At 36.6% G+C, this 19,321-nt stretch overlaps 6 protein-coding genes across 6 annotated transcripts; 4 read left to right on the top strand and 2 right to left on the bottom strand.

The window, feature by feature from the left end:
- Positions 1–526: 526 nt before the first annotated feature.
- On the bottom strand, positions 527–1,996 carry L201_006101 (uncharacterized protein; the record flags this gene model as incomplete). Its single annotated transcript, XM_066221826.1, has 3 exons — positions 527–596; positions 663–908; positions 978–1,996. 3 exons carry the CDS (start codon positions 1,994–1,996, stop codon positions 527–529), a joined length of 1,335 nt encoding a protein of 444 aa, XP_066077923.1.
- A 940-nt stretch (positions 1,997–2,936) lies between these two features.
- Positions 2,937–5,985, bottom strand: L201_006100 (uncharacterized protein; the record flags this gene model as incomplete). The annotated part of the gene is made up of 5 exons (XM_066221825.1): positions 2,937–4,707; positions 4,777–4,928; positions 5,005–5,549; positions 5,678–5,823; positions 5,891–5,985. 5 exons carry the CDS (start codon positions 5,983–5,985, stop codon positions 2,937–2,939), a joined length of 2,709 nt encoding a protein of 902 aa, XP_066077922.1.
- A 2,012-nt stretch (positions 5,986–7,997) lies between these two features.
- Positions 7,998–8,666, top strand: L201_006099 (uncharacterized protein; the record flags this gene model as incomplete). The annotated part of the gene is made up of 1 exon (XM_066221824.1): positions 7,998–8,666. One exon carries the CDS (start codon positions 7,998–8,000, stop codon positions 8,664–8,666), a length of 669 nt encoding a protein of 222 aa, XP_066077921.1.
- A 566-nt stretch (positions 8,667–9,232) lies between these two features.
- On the top strand, positions 9,233–11,825 carry L201_006098 (uncharacterized protein; the record flags this gene model as incomplete). The annotated part of the gene is made up of 3 exons (XM_066221823.1): positions 9,233–9,288; positions 9,370–10,184; positions 10,294–11,825. The coding sequence occupies 3 exons, from the start codon at positions 9,233–9,235 to the stop codon at positions 11,823–11,825; spliced, it is 2,403 nt and encodes an 800-aa protein (XP_066077920.1).
- A 394-nt stretch (positions 11,826–12,219) lies between these two features.
- Positions 12,220–17,963, top strand: L201_006097 (uncharacterized protein; the record flags this gene model as incomplete). The annotated part of the gene is made up of 19 exons (XM_066221822.1): positions 12,220–12,615; positions 12,717–12,869; positions 12,983–13,206; positions 13,274–14,058; positions 14,130–14,293; positions 14,349–14,417; positions 14,471–14,632; positions 14,694–14,829; positions 14,885–15,057; positions 15,116–15,595; positions 15,658–16,005; positions 16,093–16,285; positions 16,362–16,588; positions 16,660–16,815; positions 16,906–17,052; positions 17,130–17,277; positions 17,339–17,476; positions 17,560–17,689; positions 17,789–17,963. 19 exons carry the CDS (start codon positions 12,220–12,222, stop codon positions 17,961–17,963), a joined length of 4,404 nt encoding a protein of 1,467 aa, XP_066077919.1.
- A 359-nt stretch (positions 17,964–18,322) lies between these two features.
- L201_006096 (uncharacterized protein) lies at positions 18,323–19,143 on the top strand (the record flags this gene model as incomplete). The annotated part of the gene is made up of 5 exons (XM_066221821.1): positions 18,323–18,350; positions 18,427–18,490; positions 18,581–18,596; positions 18,675–18,773; positions 18,889–19,143. 5 exons carry the CDS (start codon positions 18,323–18,325, stop codon positions 19,141–19,143), a joined length of 462 nt encoding a protein of 153 aa, XP_066077918.1.
- Between the last annotated feature and the right edge of the window lie 178 nt (positions 19,144–19,321).

Raw genomic sequence — 19,321 nt, 5'->3', positions numbered from 1 at the left:
AAGAAGAGTTTCAAAATAGATTTGAAACAGGATAGAACGTAGGAGATTGCCGGCATAAAACAGTCGCATGCAATTTAGCCGTTTATGCGATGCGATGTTCAAACGTTGATCGTAAGAAAACAGCGGTTAAATGAAATATTGATCTATAACCACCATTTCTTGATGAAGTATACCTGAGTCGTTCAAATTGGTTCAGATGCTTATCGAATAATGCAACATGTGATCGAAGAAATGAGTCGGTCTGTGACTATTGGTGAATTGCCTTCCTCGGTCAGATAAAACCAGATAAAACATGACAAAAAGAGGTAAAAAAGTACGAGTGGGTTAAGAATAAAATGTCAAGCTCGTATACATATTTCCTGATTTTCACTTTGTCGTTATGAAGCGTGTACTTTAGTTTGCTTGACCTATCAGGGCATAGTCCAACGTGCTAAAGAACGAGGCAGATAGCGAAGCAAGCAGTATTCTCAAGTATACATGGCAAGAACTGGAGTGCTCGGATCACCTATCCTAAAATTAATCTCTGTTAATGCGAATTGAGGACTCGCCGATCACTTCTTTCGTAACCGGATTTAGATACCAAATCTTTCGAATCACTGGGGCCAAAAAACGAATATTCAGCTCAACCTGAATTGTTTCAAACCTCGCTACAGGGTACTTACTTCTCTTTCAAATCTAATTGCCAAAGTAAAATTTTAATAGCCTTTTCTCTTACAGTTTGCCTTTCGGTCATCGACTTAAATTCTAAACTAGTCGCAAGTTTGAAATCAATGAGTACAAACTTCTCTTTGCAGTGCAAATCCCTCCTATGTTTGAAATCTCTATCAAGTATATGTCTTGGGTTCATGTCGCCATGAGTGATGTTTCCATCCTCCAACACTCTATACAAAGCATCGAATATAGCTTTTCTGAGGTTAGGATCAGCTCCTGTAAAATGACGTGATAGCTAGAATTAGTCTGATATACAACAAACATACCTGATATCAATGGGATAGAACGACATCATGTGATATACTGGATTTCCAACATCCTCCATGATCATTGCAATTATCCAATTCTCATCATCATCATCATCATCTATACCATGCCATACAAATAAACCATAATAGAAAGGTACTAAATCTCCTTGAAGTGTGCTGAGATTTTCTCGCAAGGTTAAGTCTTCGTTTATGATCCTATCGATTGCTATATCTCGAATAGGCTGTACATCCTCTCCAAGGACGATGTCAGGTGATGATTCTTTGAACGAAGTGAGTTTGGTCAACTTTAGAACTATTGGTTGAAGAGTCCCTATACCATCGCATAATCTCATATCGCCTCTAAATATATCCCATGTACTGCCATTACATATTTTCATGTCGATCCGCAAAAACATTATCTTGGAATTATCTTCTTCAGCGGTAAGAATCGATGAAACTCGTTTGGTTGGTTTAACCCATTCTCTGAAAGCGGGCGCTTCCCATTCAGGATCTATGTGGGTCCGAAGGTAAAGGTGAGGATCTTCTAATTTGGAGTACTTATCAATGAGAGGTGGAGAATCGAGATCTTCGATTGTTTCGGTTTCTGTTTCATCCTGAGTTGTCGCAATGTCAGAATGGTTTATAATTCCGAATTCTTCGTCGAATACATTATCTTCTGCCATTACTAATTCGTTACTGTCTGTGGACGAGGGAGGTGAAGAATCGTACGTTGGTGTCGATGTCACAGGAGATGGAGCAGAAGTCGAAGAATCATTCTCGGAAGGTAACCTTCTGTAGGGTGTATATGGAGGAACGATTCTAGTAAATGCTTTTCTATGAAAATCTTGGCTCGAATAGCCAATACGTGTTGATTCTAATTCTGGGGACATATATAGGTTGAAGGTATCAATTTCTTGATATCCGCCACTGAATCCAGGTTGCGCATATTCTAATTCTAAAAATTCAACCCCTGGTGGTAGAACTTCAGCAGTTCGCCAATCGGCCGGTAATTGTTCTTTTGTAGTTATGGGTAACATAATGATCCCATGTGTAAATCAGTCTTGAAAAGCTGATATCGATAAGTCATATATCCAGAAGAAGGCAACACGACAAATGAGGAGGATGAAACAAAGATCAAAGACTAATTCGAATTGTCAGAATATATAATGCACGGATTTGTTACTTGTACTAACTTATTCATCACCGCGTACTTGACTATGAAGATTACGCATAACATGATCAATTCTTGATTACGACTATAGACTGGGTTTTCTTGGGCATTCGCCACCAAAGGAGTGTGTACGTGTTGGCAAAATCTCGGTTCGGATCGCTTCAGGTTCTGATTTTATCGATTCGTGAAAAATTTTATTGCAACGAATCGGTAAGGAAGGAGTACGAAGCGATAGCTTCAAGCATTAGCTACCTACTCATACAACAATGAGAAAACGTGATGCATATAATGTTTTCCACTAACCAAAAAAAATCTCACTGGAGAAAGAGGATAGCCAGGATCATAAACAATCCTTTTGTCATCGGTTTGAAAATAAAAGAACAAAAGAGAGGAGGTACATGAAACAGAATGATCAGGTGACGGGAAATCTCTACATTTAGGTATCCAGCTTCGATTCATCCTAAGGATGTTATGACCATGGAGTAACTTTCACACGTAACGCAAAGTAATCATCCTGCTTCCTGTGTATTTTTTTCGACGGACAGTCTCTAGGTAGATTATTGCATCAAAATGAGTGTAGTTATATAGCTAAATCAATCTATGTAGAGATATATATGTTGGCAGATGTAGAGAATTGAACTCGATCTCTTTGCCTGGTATTATAATTATTATATCGTTTACATTGTAATGAACTTTACTTTAAAGCATCCCATCCAGTTGGTCTCCTGCTATATTTCTTTTGCTCATAATGATATATTCCCTTGCTTCACACTACCTCGCCGCTACATTTATTTTGTCATATTCCTTTATTGCCCTTCTTGCCTAGTCGGAGTAGACGAATTCTGTAAACCACTAAAGAAATTTTCAAATGGTATAATAGCTGAATCTGGCCTAGCAGCCGACCCAACTGTCCAAGCAGATGCAGTAGATTGATTTCTATGATGTTGTTTTTGTGGTCTGCCACTTCCATCTTCTTCTTCATTTATAGCTTGTGCATGTGGTGTTATTGGTGTATTGATATATGAAGATGGAGGTAAATTATTATTCGATCGGCTCGTAGAAGAATATGGGTTTGTATATGGAATAGGTGCAGGTGAGATTAAGAAAGGATGTTTTGATATTGAAGATTTATTATTATTTGGTCTTGAATGACTAGTAGAAGCAAGTCGATCTTGATTAAGGAATGTCATATCTACTTTTGGTCTAATTGGTTGTTTATTCGATGTTGATAAAGAAGGTAATGGAATATTGTTTCCTGCATTATTGTTATTAGATGAATTTGATCTTGTTGAATGGAGATTTAAAGGTTGAGTTAATTTATCAATTGGTAATGGTGGTAAAGGATAATGACCTAACCCTGAGTCAGGTCTATATCCAGCTCTTGATCCAGATCGGAAGTTGAAATTAGAATTTATTGGTGTATTGGCTGCTGTAGCCGTCCAATCTGTTAAAGTAGATAATCTAGCTTCGGATCCTGGTGCTGTACCGAATATAGATAATATGTCACTTGGAGTATTTGATATCCTATTCAAATGCATAGGATTCTCATCTTCATCCGGATTAATGTTCCTAGGTGGAGATAACGATGCATCTGCCATTCCTAAAGTTACAGAACCAGATCTCGAATGTGTATTCTGGGTTCGTGGTGGGGTAGAATTGAGATTGAGTGAAAGATCCGGATTGGTGGATGAAGATTCAAATCCTTTGAATATAGCTAATTGAGCTGCTTTCTCTTCGGCGGCTGTGGGAAACCTATTTGTAGGTGTTGCAGTAGTCGTAGCGTTATACAAGTTTGTAGGTGAAGAAGTAGAAGCAGGTGGATTTGTCAAAACTTCAGTAGGATATTCAGTTTCGTTTGTATTTGATAATCCAGTACCAGTCAACGTTTCATAAGCACCTGTAGGAGAATGACCATTTGTTGTTGAAGTACCTCTTGGTGGCGAAAATTGAGTAACGTATGTGCCTTCAGGTGTATATGCAGGTAAAGCTGTACCACGTCTTGAATCAGGTGGATTTGTAACTGAATATTGTGAACCTAATAAAGATCTAATTCTTTCAGGTGATGAAATCATATCTTCAGGTACACTCGCTAAACCACCTGTCATACCTGCTCCTGCTCCTCCCGTTCCATGCATGTTGGAGTTACCTGTATGGTTGCTAGTAATAGCACTGATGATAGAGGCAGTTTCAGGCGTTCTTGGCGTTCTTAAAGTACCATTCGAGTTACTTGGACTTATAGGTGATCTCCATCTTTCACTCATTCTTTGTTGTAATGCTTCGTCGTATGAAACGAAAACATCAGCATCATCAAGGGATTCAACCGATCGATTGGACGTTGTGTTGTCTCTAGCTAAACCTTTCTCCACTATAGGATTTACTGAACCGCCAACTGATGGTGAAGGTCGTAATGTAGCTGACGATTCTCCCCTATTTCTTCTTTGTCGTACATGATGTCTTCTGCCACATAAGTAAACAGCAAGTAATGCAAGGAAAAATACCACTGAAAAGGGTATGGCAAGCCCGATGATTAGTTTGCCTTTTAGACTAGACATGAAGCTTTCAGATCCGCCAATAGCCCTATACGCGGGGAGATAAAAGGTTAGATTTTTCGTTACAAGTTGACAACGAGGCAGTATCACCACTTACAGATGAGATAAAGTGTCTTGATCGGTAGTAATAACAACAAAGTCCAGGGCCATCTTCCTGTTTCCTAAATTAGTCATAACCACTTGATTAGCTTGAGAAGTGTCCAATCCGGTCTGAAACCATAGTAGCTCGTAAGGCATCTGCCAGGGTGACTATGTGTGAATATGAAAATCAGTAATCATCTGAAATGTTGGTCATAGAATACAAAGTAGAACATAGATCACTCACAGTGAGATTGAGGGAAGGCGCTACCAATTGACCATTGAGCGATACAGAAGCAAAGCCATAATCCGGTCCAACAGTTCCGTAGATATAAACAGCTGTACCTGATCCAGAAAAAGTCACAGCACTACCTTTACTCTGAGTGATAGCTAGAGTTTTATTGAAATCACCATCTAATCTTCCAGATTCACTGAGAGCATCTGAACGAGTAGTCGGATTGAGGTGTGTCCAATCACCTTCATATTTCAATCCAACATTTGTATTGTCTTTAGGTTTGAATGAATCATCTATTGTTGCATTCTGATAACCACTTCTTTCTATCGGTCTTGTACCATCTATTCCCCAAAACATCACTTGTTCTCCATTTTGTATTGTACCGGCATTCCATTGGACGTTATGTATACCTAAAGGTAGGTTGTATACTGTGAAGGGACTGATGTCGGATGAAGAAGATGAAGAAGTTGGACATGCTGGTATAGGTGATGAAGAATTTATCGACACTGTTGCTTGACAACCATTGTAAGAGGGTACTAAGAAGGATAATGATGATGCTAAAATCGGTGCGTCAGCCTAATCCCGCTCGGACAGCCAGGGTGGTTCTTGGATATTACTAGAACATTTCCCTCTGTCCAAAGGATAGTGTAATATATGAATTGTCATGATCTGAAATTGTACTTACCAGTAACGTTGAAAGCGATTTTTGAATTTGAAGCAGTAGTGAGATGAAGAGTCTCATCATATCCATCAGATGATTTGGCGTAACCTGCTGTCCATAGTGATGTACTGCTTGATCCACCTACTGGGCCATAGGAGAATAAAGGGGATCTGTGATCATCACGATGAATCAGATTAGAATCCTATATAGTCATGAAGAGAAAAAACTTTGACTCACGTATCTGAGATGTGGAAGGGAGTTGACGAACTTGAAGCTGTATTTGAGGCGGATTGATCACGTCGAAACACTCGACGTGAAGCTGGATGAGACATGTTGAGGTGTATTTTTGGGAAAGAACGTAAGATTCTTCAACTAGGATAAGGAATAATAGTGAATAGAAAAAAAAGATCTAGATCTCAGATCTAGTGTGATTGGAGCAATATCTGGTAAGTTTTCAAAGAGTGACGATTGATGGAGCTATGAGAAAAGTGAGAAAGAAAATAATAAATTTGGTAATGGCAGAATTGCGTGTAGAATGGTGGAATTGTGAGATGGGAATTGTAGATTAGCAGAAAGGGTGTTTTTGTGTAGTACCAGTGATGTTTTTGCTATTGATCGGGATGTATGGAAATGGTAAGCAGATGGTTAAGTTCACTGTACTTGTGCCACTGATGGTAGTGCAGGTACGACTTAATTATGTGTAGATAGGACTATTTGATTGTTTGTTTTGAGGTGTGTGAGGTTGTGTATAGGGATAGCTTGGACCGTTGATTCGATGTTTCGGTACTAGAGATTTTCACCTTGATTAGTTGAGTTATCAAATTAGCTTTTTTATGTAGCTGTGCGTGTATGGGATGTCTTGTGTATGATAGCAGTGTGAATCAAATAATTAGTGTAACTTTTGGAATGATCAAATTCACATCAGTCGAGATATGAAACATCATTATCTAGTCAATAAGATAATATAGGTGTGCATTTAGTCGCACTGTTCCATTTGTCATTCCTGCTTACCATTTCCTTCGTCATTGATATGTTACAACGGTATCATCTAAACCATATTTGATGAAAGATTTCTCTCGCTACAACAGCCAAAGCACTTATTGATCCTTTGTTATATGGAAGAGAAAGCTGGTTTCACGCTCCATCATAAGGGGGAAAGAAAGGCATACTTTGAAGGATGATTGATAGGATAGCGAAACTGAACACATCAAGACAATTGACTGTCAAAATACGAGATCTTTGGTAAGGTGATCATCCTTTGTTGTAACGTTGTGACTGTAAGGATATCAATCGCTTCAATTTAATTATACTATTCTACCAATCCTATGGTGAGTCGTGAACAAGATTCTGTGCTGAAGTGCTGAAACGCATTTTAACAAGTCTGATAATTCAAGGAGCGTGGAAAGTATGAAACGCAAACCCATCAACGCGTCTAGACCCAAAACGCTTTGATCGCTCGACCTTCTATCTATCTTTCCGGTTATCACGCTGCCAGACTTGACCGGCCGAATTCCCATTGACAATCCATGCAATGTGTACACCGACGTACGGTACCTTTTTCCCTCCATAATAGTTTAATTCCCCAATAAAGATGAGTTACGTACGACCAAAAGCGGAAGGAACCGCGTGTGCTCTTACAGGTCTACAGTGGCAGGTGCCCCACAAGACACCCACAAAACTTTGTTCCCATAAAATCCAAATTGTTGGGGAATATAACTGTACGATGAAGTAATGTTTTTCTTCTTGCTTAAAACCCCATAAGAATGGTTAGTACGGTGGCACAGACCAAATCATCTATGTATAATCGACACCAATTCGAAAAATGTACATGCATCCTTTCATATATCATCATCATCATTTTAGCATCACACATAAGATATTAATGGAGAGACCATAAAACCAAAAGAGGGGTCCCCAATAGAATAGAATATTAGAATATTTAGATGACTCACAGCAAATCCTTTAATTATCGATTAGAGTATCTTAGCGCTTCTTCTCCCCAAAAATATCGAATAATTACACGAGTACACGTTGCCATCAATTACCTTGTTATTCTTTAATGAAGAGAAGCTAGATCGTATATCGTCTTATATAGAACAGAAAGTGGAATATTTGACAACTCGTTAAAGTACTTCATTAATCAGAAACGATAACAACCCTTCTCGTCCACTATAAATCCAACGGCTTTCAATTTAAGCAACTTGAATAATCTTTAAACTAGTCAGCTCGATATCGCAACAAATCAGTAAGCCTACCTCCACGCCAAATCCACCCAACTTGCATTTAAGCTGACGCTATATCCAGTTCCATCAACCTACCGAGAAACCTAGATATCTCCTCGACAATGCACTCAACTTCATTCTCCTCACCTGAATCAGGACCATCTACCCGTCGAGGTCGAACAACCTCACCATCACCTTTGAATAGTCGTTCAAGTATCGAATCTTCAGGTTATTCAAGTGATCATGATGAACAAGATTCACCTGTAGAATCAGAATCAAGCATTGATTGTGAAGAATTTTCACCTGAATCTAAGAACATCGAACTACCTTCCTCTTCATCTACTAGTCATGTACATGAACCACCTAAATCATCTTTACCATCACTATCACCAACTCATATACAGCAAAAATCGGAAGTCAAACCACTTGCATCACGTTATCCTAGAATATTCAATAATAACACTTCCATCTCATCATCCACTTCTTCAGCTTCATCTTCATCATCTAGACCAAATAGAATTAGAGGTTTATCACCATTAAGTTCAATTAGAGATACAACGCAGAACACTTCTTGCTCGAGTGAATTACCATTATCGCATCAACCTAGATTACCTAAAGCACAACCTTTAGCTAGAGCTTTATTCACTAGATCTTTGTCAGATACACCACATGCAGGTATATTAGGTGGGAATAAGAAGAAAACAAGTCAAAAATTGATTGTACCTACAAAATCATTCAGAACTACTTTTGAATTAGGTTTATCAGCTAGTGAATTGGCTAGAAGAGCATAGTAGCCAAGTAAAGTGTCGAACACCACCTCAAAGTCGTAAGCATCGTTAAGAGGGAACATACTTTGGGGATATTTAGATCTACGTAGATATAGTGTTTCAAATATTTTCGACCACATGAAACATCTGTGTATGTCACAACGATCAATTTGTAAAACACACACGTATCAAATTAGAAGTAATAAATAATTGTATATATAGATCATAACGTACATAGTCCAAACCTGATCACGCCATGTTGAAACCACAAACCACTAGAATCGCTTGTTATTATATATGCATTCTATGTCATGTCAAATGTCAAGGTCGCCTGCGATGCTATCGATCTGTATTACGTATGCCTAACGCGTTTAAATTTCAGCCAAAGTAAACAGTCGCGTGTAACACGATGCTCACGCCCGAGAACATTACTTTTTGAATTCTACAAGAGTTTAATATAGTTCTGCTTAGATGCATTTATGTGATCTATTGACTTGAATAGATGAGACTTGCGACCAGTCTGTACAATGCCTAGCCGGTGAGGCATCTTGACTAGCATCACAATATAACATTTAACCTGATAGTGTATAATGGATGATTTTGTTAAAAGTGGTTTTGGAGCAGAGTCCACTGATACCGAAATCAAGTGAGTTTTGTGACAGGTGGTTGGTCGATAAACGCATTTTAGGTTAGGATATAGGTATTATCATGCTGATCAATCTCCTAGATATGCCTTAGAGAAACCGGTCTGGCATCTTGTTCCATTACCTGTATCACAAATCAATCCTTCTGCAATTAAATCACTCTCCATAAGAGGTCAAACACCATCATTAAGATCATTCTGTTTATCAGTAATATCGAAAAACCTTCATACATATACTATTGATTCATTTAAAGATACTCCATCACTTATAATTCAAAGGATTATAAATAGAATTAGGAATGATAGAATATATGAAGATGAATTTATCAATAACGAAAGACGATCATATTCAACGACGAATCCTGATGAAGGTACAATATGGGCTTTATCTGCATTATTAGATCCTGAAGGTACATTATTACAAATTGATAATTTTCAATTAAGTTTACCACAAGATTCAATTGTAAACTATTTAACTCCCAATAAGAATAAATTATCATTAGGAAAAGGAAAAGGAAAAGGTAATGACTATGAATATGAAGAACATCCTTTAACTGAATTACCAAAATTATATCAAATGATAAATTCAGATTCACAAATAAGTTTATTGACTACATTAACTTTAGATGGAATGGACGGTTTTGTAAATGATCAAAATATACAATCATTAAAATATTGTACAAATTTAACTTGTTTATGGATGAAAGGTTGTAGAATTACAGATACAGGTATCAAATTATTGACTAGTTCTTTGGAATTACCAAAACCAAATGCTAAAGATGGTGAATCCTTAGTAAGGGGTTTACATAGATTAAGGAGTTGGAGTTTAGGTGGTTGTAGAGGTATTTCAGATAGATCGATGCAAAGTTTCGCTAGATATCCTGGATTAGTTTTATTAGGTGAGTGAGATTACTAATGTTGAATCAGTATTATGGGGATATCGCAGGCCTGCAGACTGTCGATATAAGATGGATAAACATGCCAATTGCTAATCATGATTTTACATAGATATTCGAGATACATCATGTACGACAGCCGCAATGGATATTTTCAATCGAACATGTCAGAATATATTCTCTGGACAAAATCCAGATTTTCAACCATGTACTGAAGGTTTATTAGAATTATTTTCTAGAAATTCAACATCATCTGAAATTTTAGATAAATTATGTTTAACTTTAATTAAATTACCTACATTTTCATCAATTTTCGCAACGCAACCAATAAACGAATTTTTTGATAAATCATATTTATCATTACATTTAATACCTTCACATAGACCATTAGAAGAAAAATATTTACCCTTATCGTCTTTACCAACTACTACTACTAATATGAAAAACGGTTTTGATGAATACAGTAAAATATATGAATCAAGTAAATCAAAAACAGTTTATAGAGGTAATGGTATAGGACAAATTTATGGAACATCAGTAAATAGAATTGAAAATGAATTAGAAGATTTTAGAAAAAGAAGAAAATTAGCTATAGAATTAAATGAAAATCAAAATAAAATTGAATATGAATTACAAAAATATGAAAATATGTCAACTAATGAAAAACGTGCTTATACAAGAAAAAAAAATAAAGAAAAAAAAGAAGAAAAAGAATGGAAAGAAAATGGTAAATATGATTTTGAAAAAGAAAGAAAATTAAAACAAGCAAAAATTTCAAAATTTAATGTTAGAGGTAAAGCAAGACAGCTAATAAATGAAAATGAAAGATCAAAATCTTTTGTTTTAGGTACAAAAAATCAACAAATTCAAATTGATAAATCACAAAAAGATGATAAATTTTTAATGTTAGTTAGATTAGTTAATGATAATTGGGAAAATTTATCTTGGTCAACTTCAACTAATCAAAAAGGATCATTAGAAACTCAATCATTTTCTACTTCACAAAGTAATTCAACCCCAGGTGGATTTATTAGAACTTCATCAAGTCAAAAATTCAAAGCTACGAATTTAGTTCAAGATTTATTAAGTACTACCATGTCAATTTCATCATCATACATACCGAATCCCAAATCGTCGTCAAACCCATTCAAGACCAACTCGCACTCATATTCTACTCCACAACGCCAAAATTCTTCAAGTCAATCATCGATACCTTCCTCGCCGATAGATTACTCATCTCAATCAAGTTTATCGCAATCGAGCTCATCACAACCCATAGCGACTCCCCGTGCTCATAATCCATTTAAATCGCGAACAAGTGACAGTAACTCTATGGGTGTAAGACCATTATCGTCAAACCCTTCGTTTTCATCCAAACCTTCTTCACACACAATCACCCCCTCTCGTTCAGCTTCTCTGAGCAGCAGTCGTTCCTCGTCATCACAAGATACAAACCCATCTTCAAGCTTCTTTACGAAACCAAAGCCAAGAATCGAATCAAGTACAAAGGCTATAGGTGATGATCTATCTTTCGATACGTTCAGTTCTACAAAAAAGAGGAATTTCGATGGTTCAGGTGGTTTAACAACTGAACCTAGAAGAAGTGCTATGAAGATGTTTTCAATTGGTTCTCAAAGGAAATGAACAGACTTGTCCCTTTTAATTTGTAATCACATACGTTGTAAAATAGAAGAGCCATGTTGTATCAACACAGACTATACATGTTCATATTACCATCATGCATATGCGTTTGTCATGCCTTCATCCCAACTACATCTTTGTATTACATCTCGGATGGAGGTGATGTTACGTAACACCTTGTGATCACTGTCGGTCGGCGGTTAACGTTCCTCGAACGGATTGTCGACTTGACGAAATCTCTAAATTAAATCTCATCTTTGCATCTGTGAGATAGACCAACTTCCCAAACAAGGGGAACCATCTCTGAACTGTATCACTGAAACCTTTCTCTCGGCTCTCTTAGAGGAAGACAATTGACCCTAACATAGTAGGGTATAGGGTATAGGATACAGTCAAAATGCACGCATTTCATCAAACATTATTACCTTCATCATCAATACATCATTCATTATTTTTACCTAATTTTACACCTTCAACTATATATCCATTACCTAAACCAATTTCAACAAATGTTAATTCCATTACAAACAATGATAATGATAGTGATAACGAAGACTTAGATCATGTTAAAGTTATAGGTAATTTAATTGTTGCAGGTGGTGAAAATTTAAGAGTTTTTGAAATTAGAGAATTTATTGAATATCCTCAACAACAACAACAACAACAAATTAATTATAATCAAATAAAACATGAAGATGGAGATAATGATAATGAAAATAGAGATCAAGATGAAGATATGGAAGAAGGTGAAGAAAGATTAGGTGATGGTTTTTTTGATGATGGTCATTCAAAAGTACGTTTGCGAATCACAATTCTACCAATTTACCTTCCATGCCTAACAATCCCTATAAGTCAAATACTTATACTACGCTTATACTAACATCTTTTTAACAGAGAGAACCTGTGAAATACGAAATAAGGAGAAAATTACATTTATTAGCACAACATGAATTAAATGGTACAATAACTGGGTTATCAGCTTTAAGAACTATCGAAAGTAGTGTAGACGGTTTAGACAGGCTGTTGGTTTCTTTCGAACATGCCAAGGTAGGCATTGTTCTAATTTCTCAATTCCAATTATTGCAACAGCCCTACTTTGCGTAATTCATGTTGTTTTCAATGGTATTAAGCTGATCACTGATTCTACTATCCTTCCGCAGATGGCCTTATTAGAATGGTCAAGAGGAGCGATATCGACCGTATCTCTACATACCTACGAAAGATGCTCGCAGATGATATCTGGGGACCTACAGACATACGTACCTATGTTACGAACAGATCCTTTGTCAAGATTGGCGGTTTTATCACTACCTGAAGACAGTTTGGCTGTTTTACCTGTACTGCAAGAACAGTCGGAACTGGATTTTATAGAAGGTTACGCTCGGTAAGCTTGCTTTTCTACAAGCTATCAATCAGTCAAGCTGAATGTACTTTTCATTCATTCTCTATAGCGATGTTCCATATTCACCTTCTTTTGTCTTATCATTATCTGACGTTTCACCAAATCTCAAGAATATGAAAGATCTACTATTTTTATCAGGGTTCCATTCACCTACACTTGCTTTGTTATATTCACCTATACATACGTGGTCAGGAAGATATCAGTCAGTTAAAGACAACTTCTGTTTGGAAATCAGAACAATTGATTTATCTTCTGGTGGAACATATCCATTATTAACATCAGTCAAAGGATTACCAAGTGATAGTTTATATTTAGTTTCATGTCCATCTGAATTAGGTGGAATTGTTTTAATCACTTCAACAGGTATCGTACATATAGATCAATCTGGTAGGACGGTTGGTACAGCAATAAACTCTTGGTGGGGATATTCAACAAATTTAAAAAATTCTGATACAACTGGACAATCAGAAAATTCAAAAATATTAGAATTAGATGGATCAAAATGTTTGTTTGTAAATCAAAGAGATATGTTATTATTTTTACAAAATGGTCAAACTCATCAAGTTAGATTTGAAATGGATGGTAGAAATGTTGGTCAAATTAAAATTGATCAATCAACCTCCAGTTCGACAACAACAACAAAAATACCTCCTCCATCAAGTGTAGTCATAACAGGTGATAAATCTTTATTCATAGCTTCTGCTGAAGGTGATTCTTTACTAGCTAAAATAAATGAAGAAAGAGATATTATACCGCAGAATGGTGATACTCAAGATGATGGAGCTAAGAATGAAAGTAAACCAAAAGACGATATGGACGTTGATTGGGATGAAGGTAAGTCAATGTTTTGTAGCGAGTTTCTTGGTATGCTGATGTCGCTGACATGGTTTTCACAATCAAATTAGACCTATATGGGGAAATGACAGATACTGCAAATTCTGGATTAGTCAATGGTCATAAGGCTGAAGCTACTGGACCCGTTAGTTTATCTGTATCAACATATGATGTTCTAGAGGGTGTAGGGAAAATTATGGATATAGAGTTCGGAATAGCTGCAACGGATCAGGGAGTGAGTTGGCGGTGTATATCTGAACAAGACGGAATAACTAACTTTCCAACTCTAGACGCGAACATATCCTCAACTGGTAGCGATAAGCGGTGGAAGTAAAAGCTCGACTTTGAACGTTTTCAGGGTATGTCACACCTGATTATACTCATGGTATAAGCTGACAATAATATTATTTAGCGTGGTATACCGATCACCAAAAGACGACGTTTCAATGAATTATCTTCATCAGACGCAGTATGGTTTTTACCGATAGATAGACAATCCGGACCTAGGTTCAAGGACATACCAGAATCAGAGCGTACAACAATGTTATTTAGTACGGAAAGAAATGCGACCCGAGTGAGCTGTCACTTTATTCTTGCACATTGAAGGATTTGCACAGCTGATCGTTCTCATTCAGGTATTCGCGTTATCGAATAAAGCAAATCCTGAACAGATAGGTCGTATCGATGGGAAAACTTTAAATGTAGCTCCCTTTTTCCAAAGAAGTTGCGTAATGCATGTCACTCCCAATGAGGTTACTCTGTTGAATGATAGTAGGTCAGCCTTGTTATTAGGGAAAAGAATAGAATTGTGCTAAAGCTTGTGCAGACGGAAAACCGATACAGGTTGTATGCCCCAAATCAGGTCTAGCTCCTATAACCAGTGCTAGTATTTCGGACCCATACCTAGCGATACGTAGATCAGATGGAAGTGTCTCATTTTTCGTTGGTGACACTGTAGCTAGAACAATATCGGAAGTGTCTCTAGCTGAAGAGGGAGCCGTAAGTGCATTTTGATAATTAGGCTCAATAGCAAGCTTAGCTTTTTTCGTTGCTTTAGGAAACACCGAAATGTCAAGTCATTGAAGTGTTCTCAGACACAACGGGAATTTACCGAACTTTTGAACCTTCTCGATCTTCCGGAACAGTCGAATTGAATGGAAAAGCTTCAACATCTCGATCAAATGCAATTAAACAAGGTCAACAATCTAAAATGCAATTGACACAACAACAGATTAAACGACTACAAGATCAAGAACCTGCAATTTCAATTGATAAATCGAGTAGTTTGGAACATACTATGAATTCTTTTAGAGGTACACAATGGTTATCATATTTAACTAAAAAAGGAGAATTACAAATTCGCTCTTTACCCGACTTGAAAGTTGTTTTACAGACCCAGGGTTTGGGTTCATCTGCTCCTACATTTACAGATGATTTAGTTGAAAGTCAACTGAGAGAAGAAGAAGAAATTGACGATGAAGTGAAACAAATGGTCTTTTGTCCTATCGGAAAAGGAAGTGTCAGACCTCATTTACTGGTAAGCTAATCTACACTCCGTGACGTAGCGAGATGAGCTTATTAATATATCCATGGATTTAGGCATTACATGAATCAGGTAGATTGAATGCATATGAAGCTCAACCTAGATTCACAGTAGATTCATCAAGTCAAACTAGACGTTCTTTAGCAGTTAGATTCAGAAAAGTACATACGCAATTATTACCAATTACAGGTGGTGTATCAATAAATAAATTACCTTATAATATTATACCATTTGAAAATATTGAAGGTATAACAGGTGCATTTATAACAGGTGAAAAACCACATTGGATAATTTCGAGTGAATCACATCCATTAAGAACTTATGCTTTAAAACAAGCTGCAATGGCTTTTGGTAAAACTACACATTTAGGTGGGAAAGGTGAATATTTCATAAGGATTGAAGATGTAAGTTTTCGTATAACAATGATCAAATTTGACTTCGCTGTGATCGTATAGTAGGGCTAATTTGTCTCGATTGATCCGCTGTCTTAGGGCTCCTTCATATGTTATTTACCTCCAACACTCAACACAGACTTTGCAATACCGTGTGATAGATATGATATGGATAGAGTATATACCAATATAGCTTTTGATCCTACTTCAGCACATTATGTAGGTGCATCAAGTATAACGGTACCATTTCAAGCATATGATGAAGAAGGTGAAATACAATTAGGTCCAGAAGGTGGGTTATTCACTCTGTACATGACCGTACATTCTGTGTATAGCTATTAATGCTGATGAACTGCTGCGACGTTCAGGTGAAAACCTACTACCACCTACGAATCAACGATCAACACTTGAGTTATTCTCACAGGGTTCTGATCCATGGAGAGTAATTGATGGATATGACTTTGACCAAAATGAAGAAGTATTATGTTTAGAAAGCGTTACACTGGAATCACCTGGAACAGAAGGTGGTTATAGAGATTTCATAGCTGTAGGAACTGGATTCAATTTCGGTGAAGACAGAGCTACCAGAGGTAATGTAAGTGGTCTTTTGGGCTTTAATATGATTCAAGGCATTGTCTAGTGCTGACGTTCTGAAAAATTGAATAGACGTATATATTCGAGATTGTCGAAACTGTTGGTTCGGGTGGCCAAGCTACTGGATCAGGATGGATATTAAGATTAAGAGCAAAAGATCCAGCAAGAAACCCCGTTTCAGCTATAAGTCATATAAATGGTTATTTGTTGAATTCTAACGGACCAAAGGTAAGTCAGCCGTCTATCCCACTCAAACTGTTATACAGATGTATGGCTGAGATAGTACATGAGCTGACCAACTTGTGTCCACCATACTAGTTATACGTTAAAGGTTTTGATGATGATCAACAATTGATGGGTCTCGCTTTCTTGGATGTACAAATTTACGTTACAAGTATCAAAGTTTTCAAAAACTTCATCTTGATTAGTGATATAAATAAGAGTTTCTGGTTTGTAGCTTTGCAAGTGAGTTTAACTTCTCTACTCAATCATTAATGGCATGCTTGAGAATGAATACTAACATAAACTATTCTACTTTATAGGAGGATCCATATAAATTGACAACGATTAGTAAAGATTTACAACCTGTTTCACCTGTTGTAACTGATTTCTTAGTACATGAAGGTCAATTAACATTCATATCAAACGATAGAGAAGGTCATATGAGAATGTTAGATTTTGATCCTACAGGTGAGCTCGAATCATATTCATCTTGTGAAATAGAGCTAATCTTGATATGATTGATGTGTAGATCCCGACTCGCTGAATGGTGAAAGAGTCTTACTTAGAACAGAATATCATACAGGTGCCCCAGTAACAACATCAAAAGTTATTGCTAGACGTAAAACTGCTGAAGAGGAATTTGCACCACAAACGCAGATCATATATGGTAAGCTCTCTTCATTATGTTATTACTCAAGTCTCTCAAGATTCGAATAGAAAGCTAATCTGGAATTTTTATCACTTAATTAGCTACTGCCGATGGAGCTTTGACAACACTCGTATCAGTGAAATCAGCAAGGTTTAAACGATTACAATTGGTTTCTGACCAGTTAGTTAGAAACGCACAACATGTAGCTGGATTAAATCCAAAAGCATTCAGGTAAGTTCGGTTCCTGCTTGTGACTCAATCCTTCTGTCCTGATGTAGCTTTTGAGTGATATTTCACATCTGACTGAAATGTATTGCGCCTACAATATAGAACCGTTCAAAATGATTTATTACCTAAACCATTATCAAAAGGTATTTTAGATGGTCAATTATTATCAAATTTTGCATTGCAACCTTTAAATAGACAAAAAGAAATGATGAGACAAATTGGTACAGATGCTGTTACTGTTGCTAGTGATTTAGCTGCTTTAGGTGGATTCTGGTGATTCGAACTCACAGCACTCAAATTCATCCTGCTCATGGTCTCGAGAAGAAAGATATACATTGTTAGAGTATGTAGCATATAGTGTAGCAGTAAAATCATACCTTATGCATGAATACTCTAATGTTAACTGCATACAACCCCTTATAAAAGGGGTTTAATGTTACTGGTCAGAGATAGCGCGCAGATGACGTCACGTTGATCAATATCAATCTAACTACTATCATCTGGTTGTTTCAGATAAATTCAGATGAAATATAATACTACAGCTACTCATATGCATTACTGTTGCTCGCATTGCTACAAGCATCTCCATAAGATATCTAGTATACTTGCTTAATTCTAATCTGCATACATCACAACATGTCGTTATCAGGATCAGTCTCCGAGTGTGAGTGTTTCATCTCTGTTTAAAGGTCAAGGCGCGGATATCAACTGATTCAAATGGTGCTTTACAATGATCATAGCAAATGCTAAAACCAATGATATTGGTTTGATGAATAATGATATTCAAGGTCCTGAACCTACAAGGTTAGTGATTTTAATATTCCCATATGACATAGAAACTCTACGGAAGATATCATAGCTTAGATGCTAATTATAATGCAATCGGATCAATAGGGAAAATCCAGCTGGTGTGAGTTTACGAAAGAATAATAAGAACAGAATTATCGTATCGTTGAGATTTGATATTAATAATTGAGAGTAATCTTAGGTGTTTCCCCAAGTTGGTACACAACCTGCTGAATCTGGATCAATTCCAGGCTCAGGTGCACCAGATCATGGTGGAGATGTAAGAGGTGTTTTCGGTAACGTGAGTATTATTATTATTATTATTATTGTTTTGGTTGTAGATGTGATTAATGCGATGTTATTGTTTGATGACACTGATATTTGGATACCCCTTTTTGTGTTCACATATGCAATAGCCTGAAATGTTCAATGATACATTTAGAGAATTATCTACTGCTTTTACAACAGCCATGAATAAAATTCAAGATGAATCAGGTTCAGGTATAGGTTCAGTTGGTAAAACGTTAATTTCAAAATTAGAAAAAATGAGAAATGAAATTGATGATTTAAGATCTGGTAAAGGATTAGAAGAGGTGAAAGAAGCCGGAGGGGAAAGGAATGATAGTGTTGAAAGAGCTCAAGGTGATGGTGGTGGTTTATATAAAGATTAAATTCGAAAGTCAAATGAGGAATATTAAACTAAGTGAGTCATCATGATTCATTATCGACCTGATCTATACTGAATGTACATTATAAAATTTAATGCTGATCATATTATTGGACACTCAGGAGAAAAACGTTGTATATAGTAAGAAGGTTAATGCTGGAATGCATCATTTGTTGGAGTAT

The sequence above is a fragment of the Kwoniella dendrophila genome, chromosome 8, assembly GCF_036810415.1.
Source record: "Kwoniella dendrophila CBS 6074 chromosome 8, complete sequence".
Lineage (NCBI taxonomy): Eukaryota > Fungi > Basidiomycota > Tremellomycetes > Tremellales > Cryptococcaceae > Kwoniella > Kwoniella dendrophila.
Note: the sequence above shows the minus strand (reverse complement) of the source record. Positions and strands in the feature narration are given on the sequence as shown.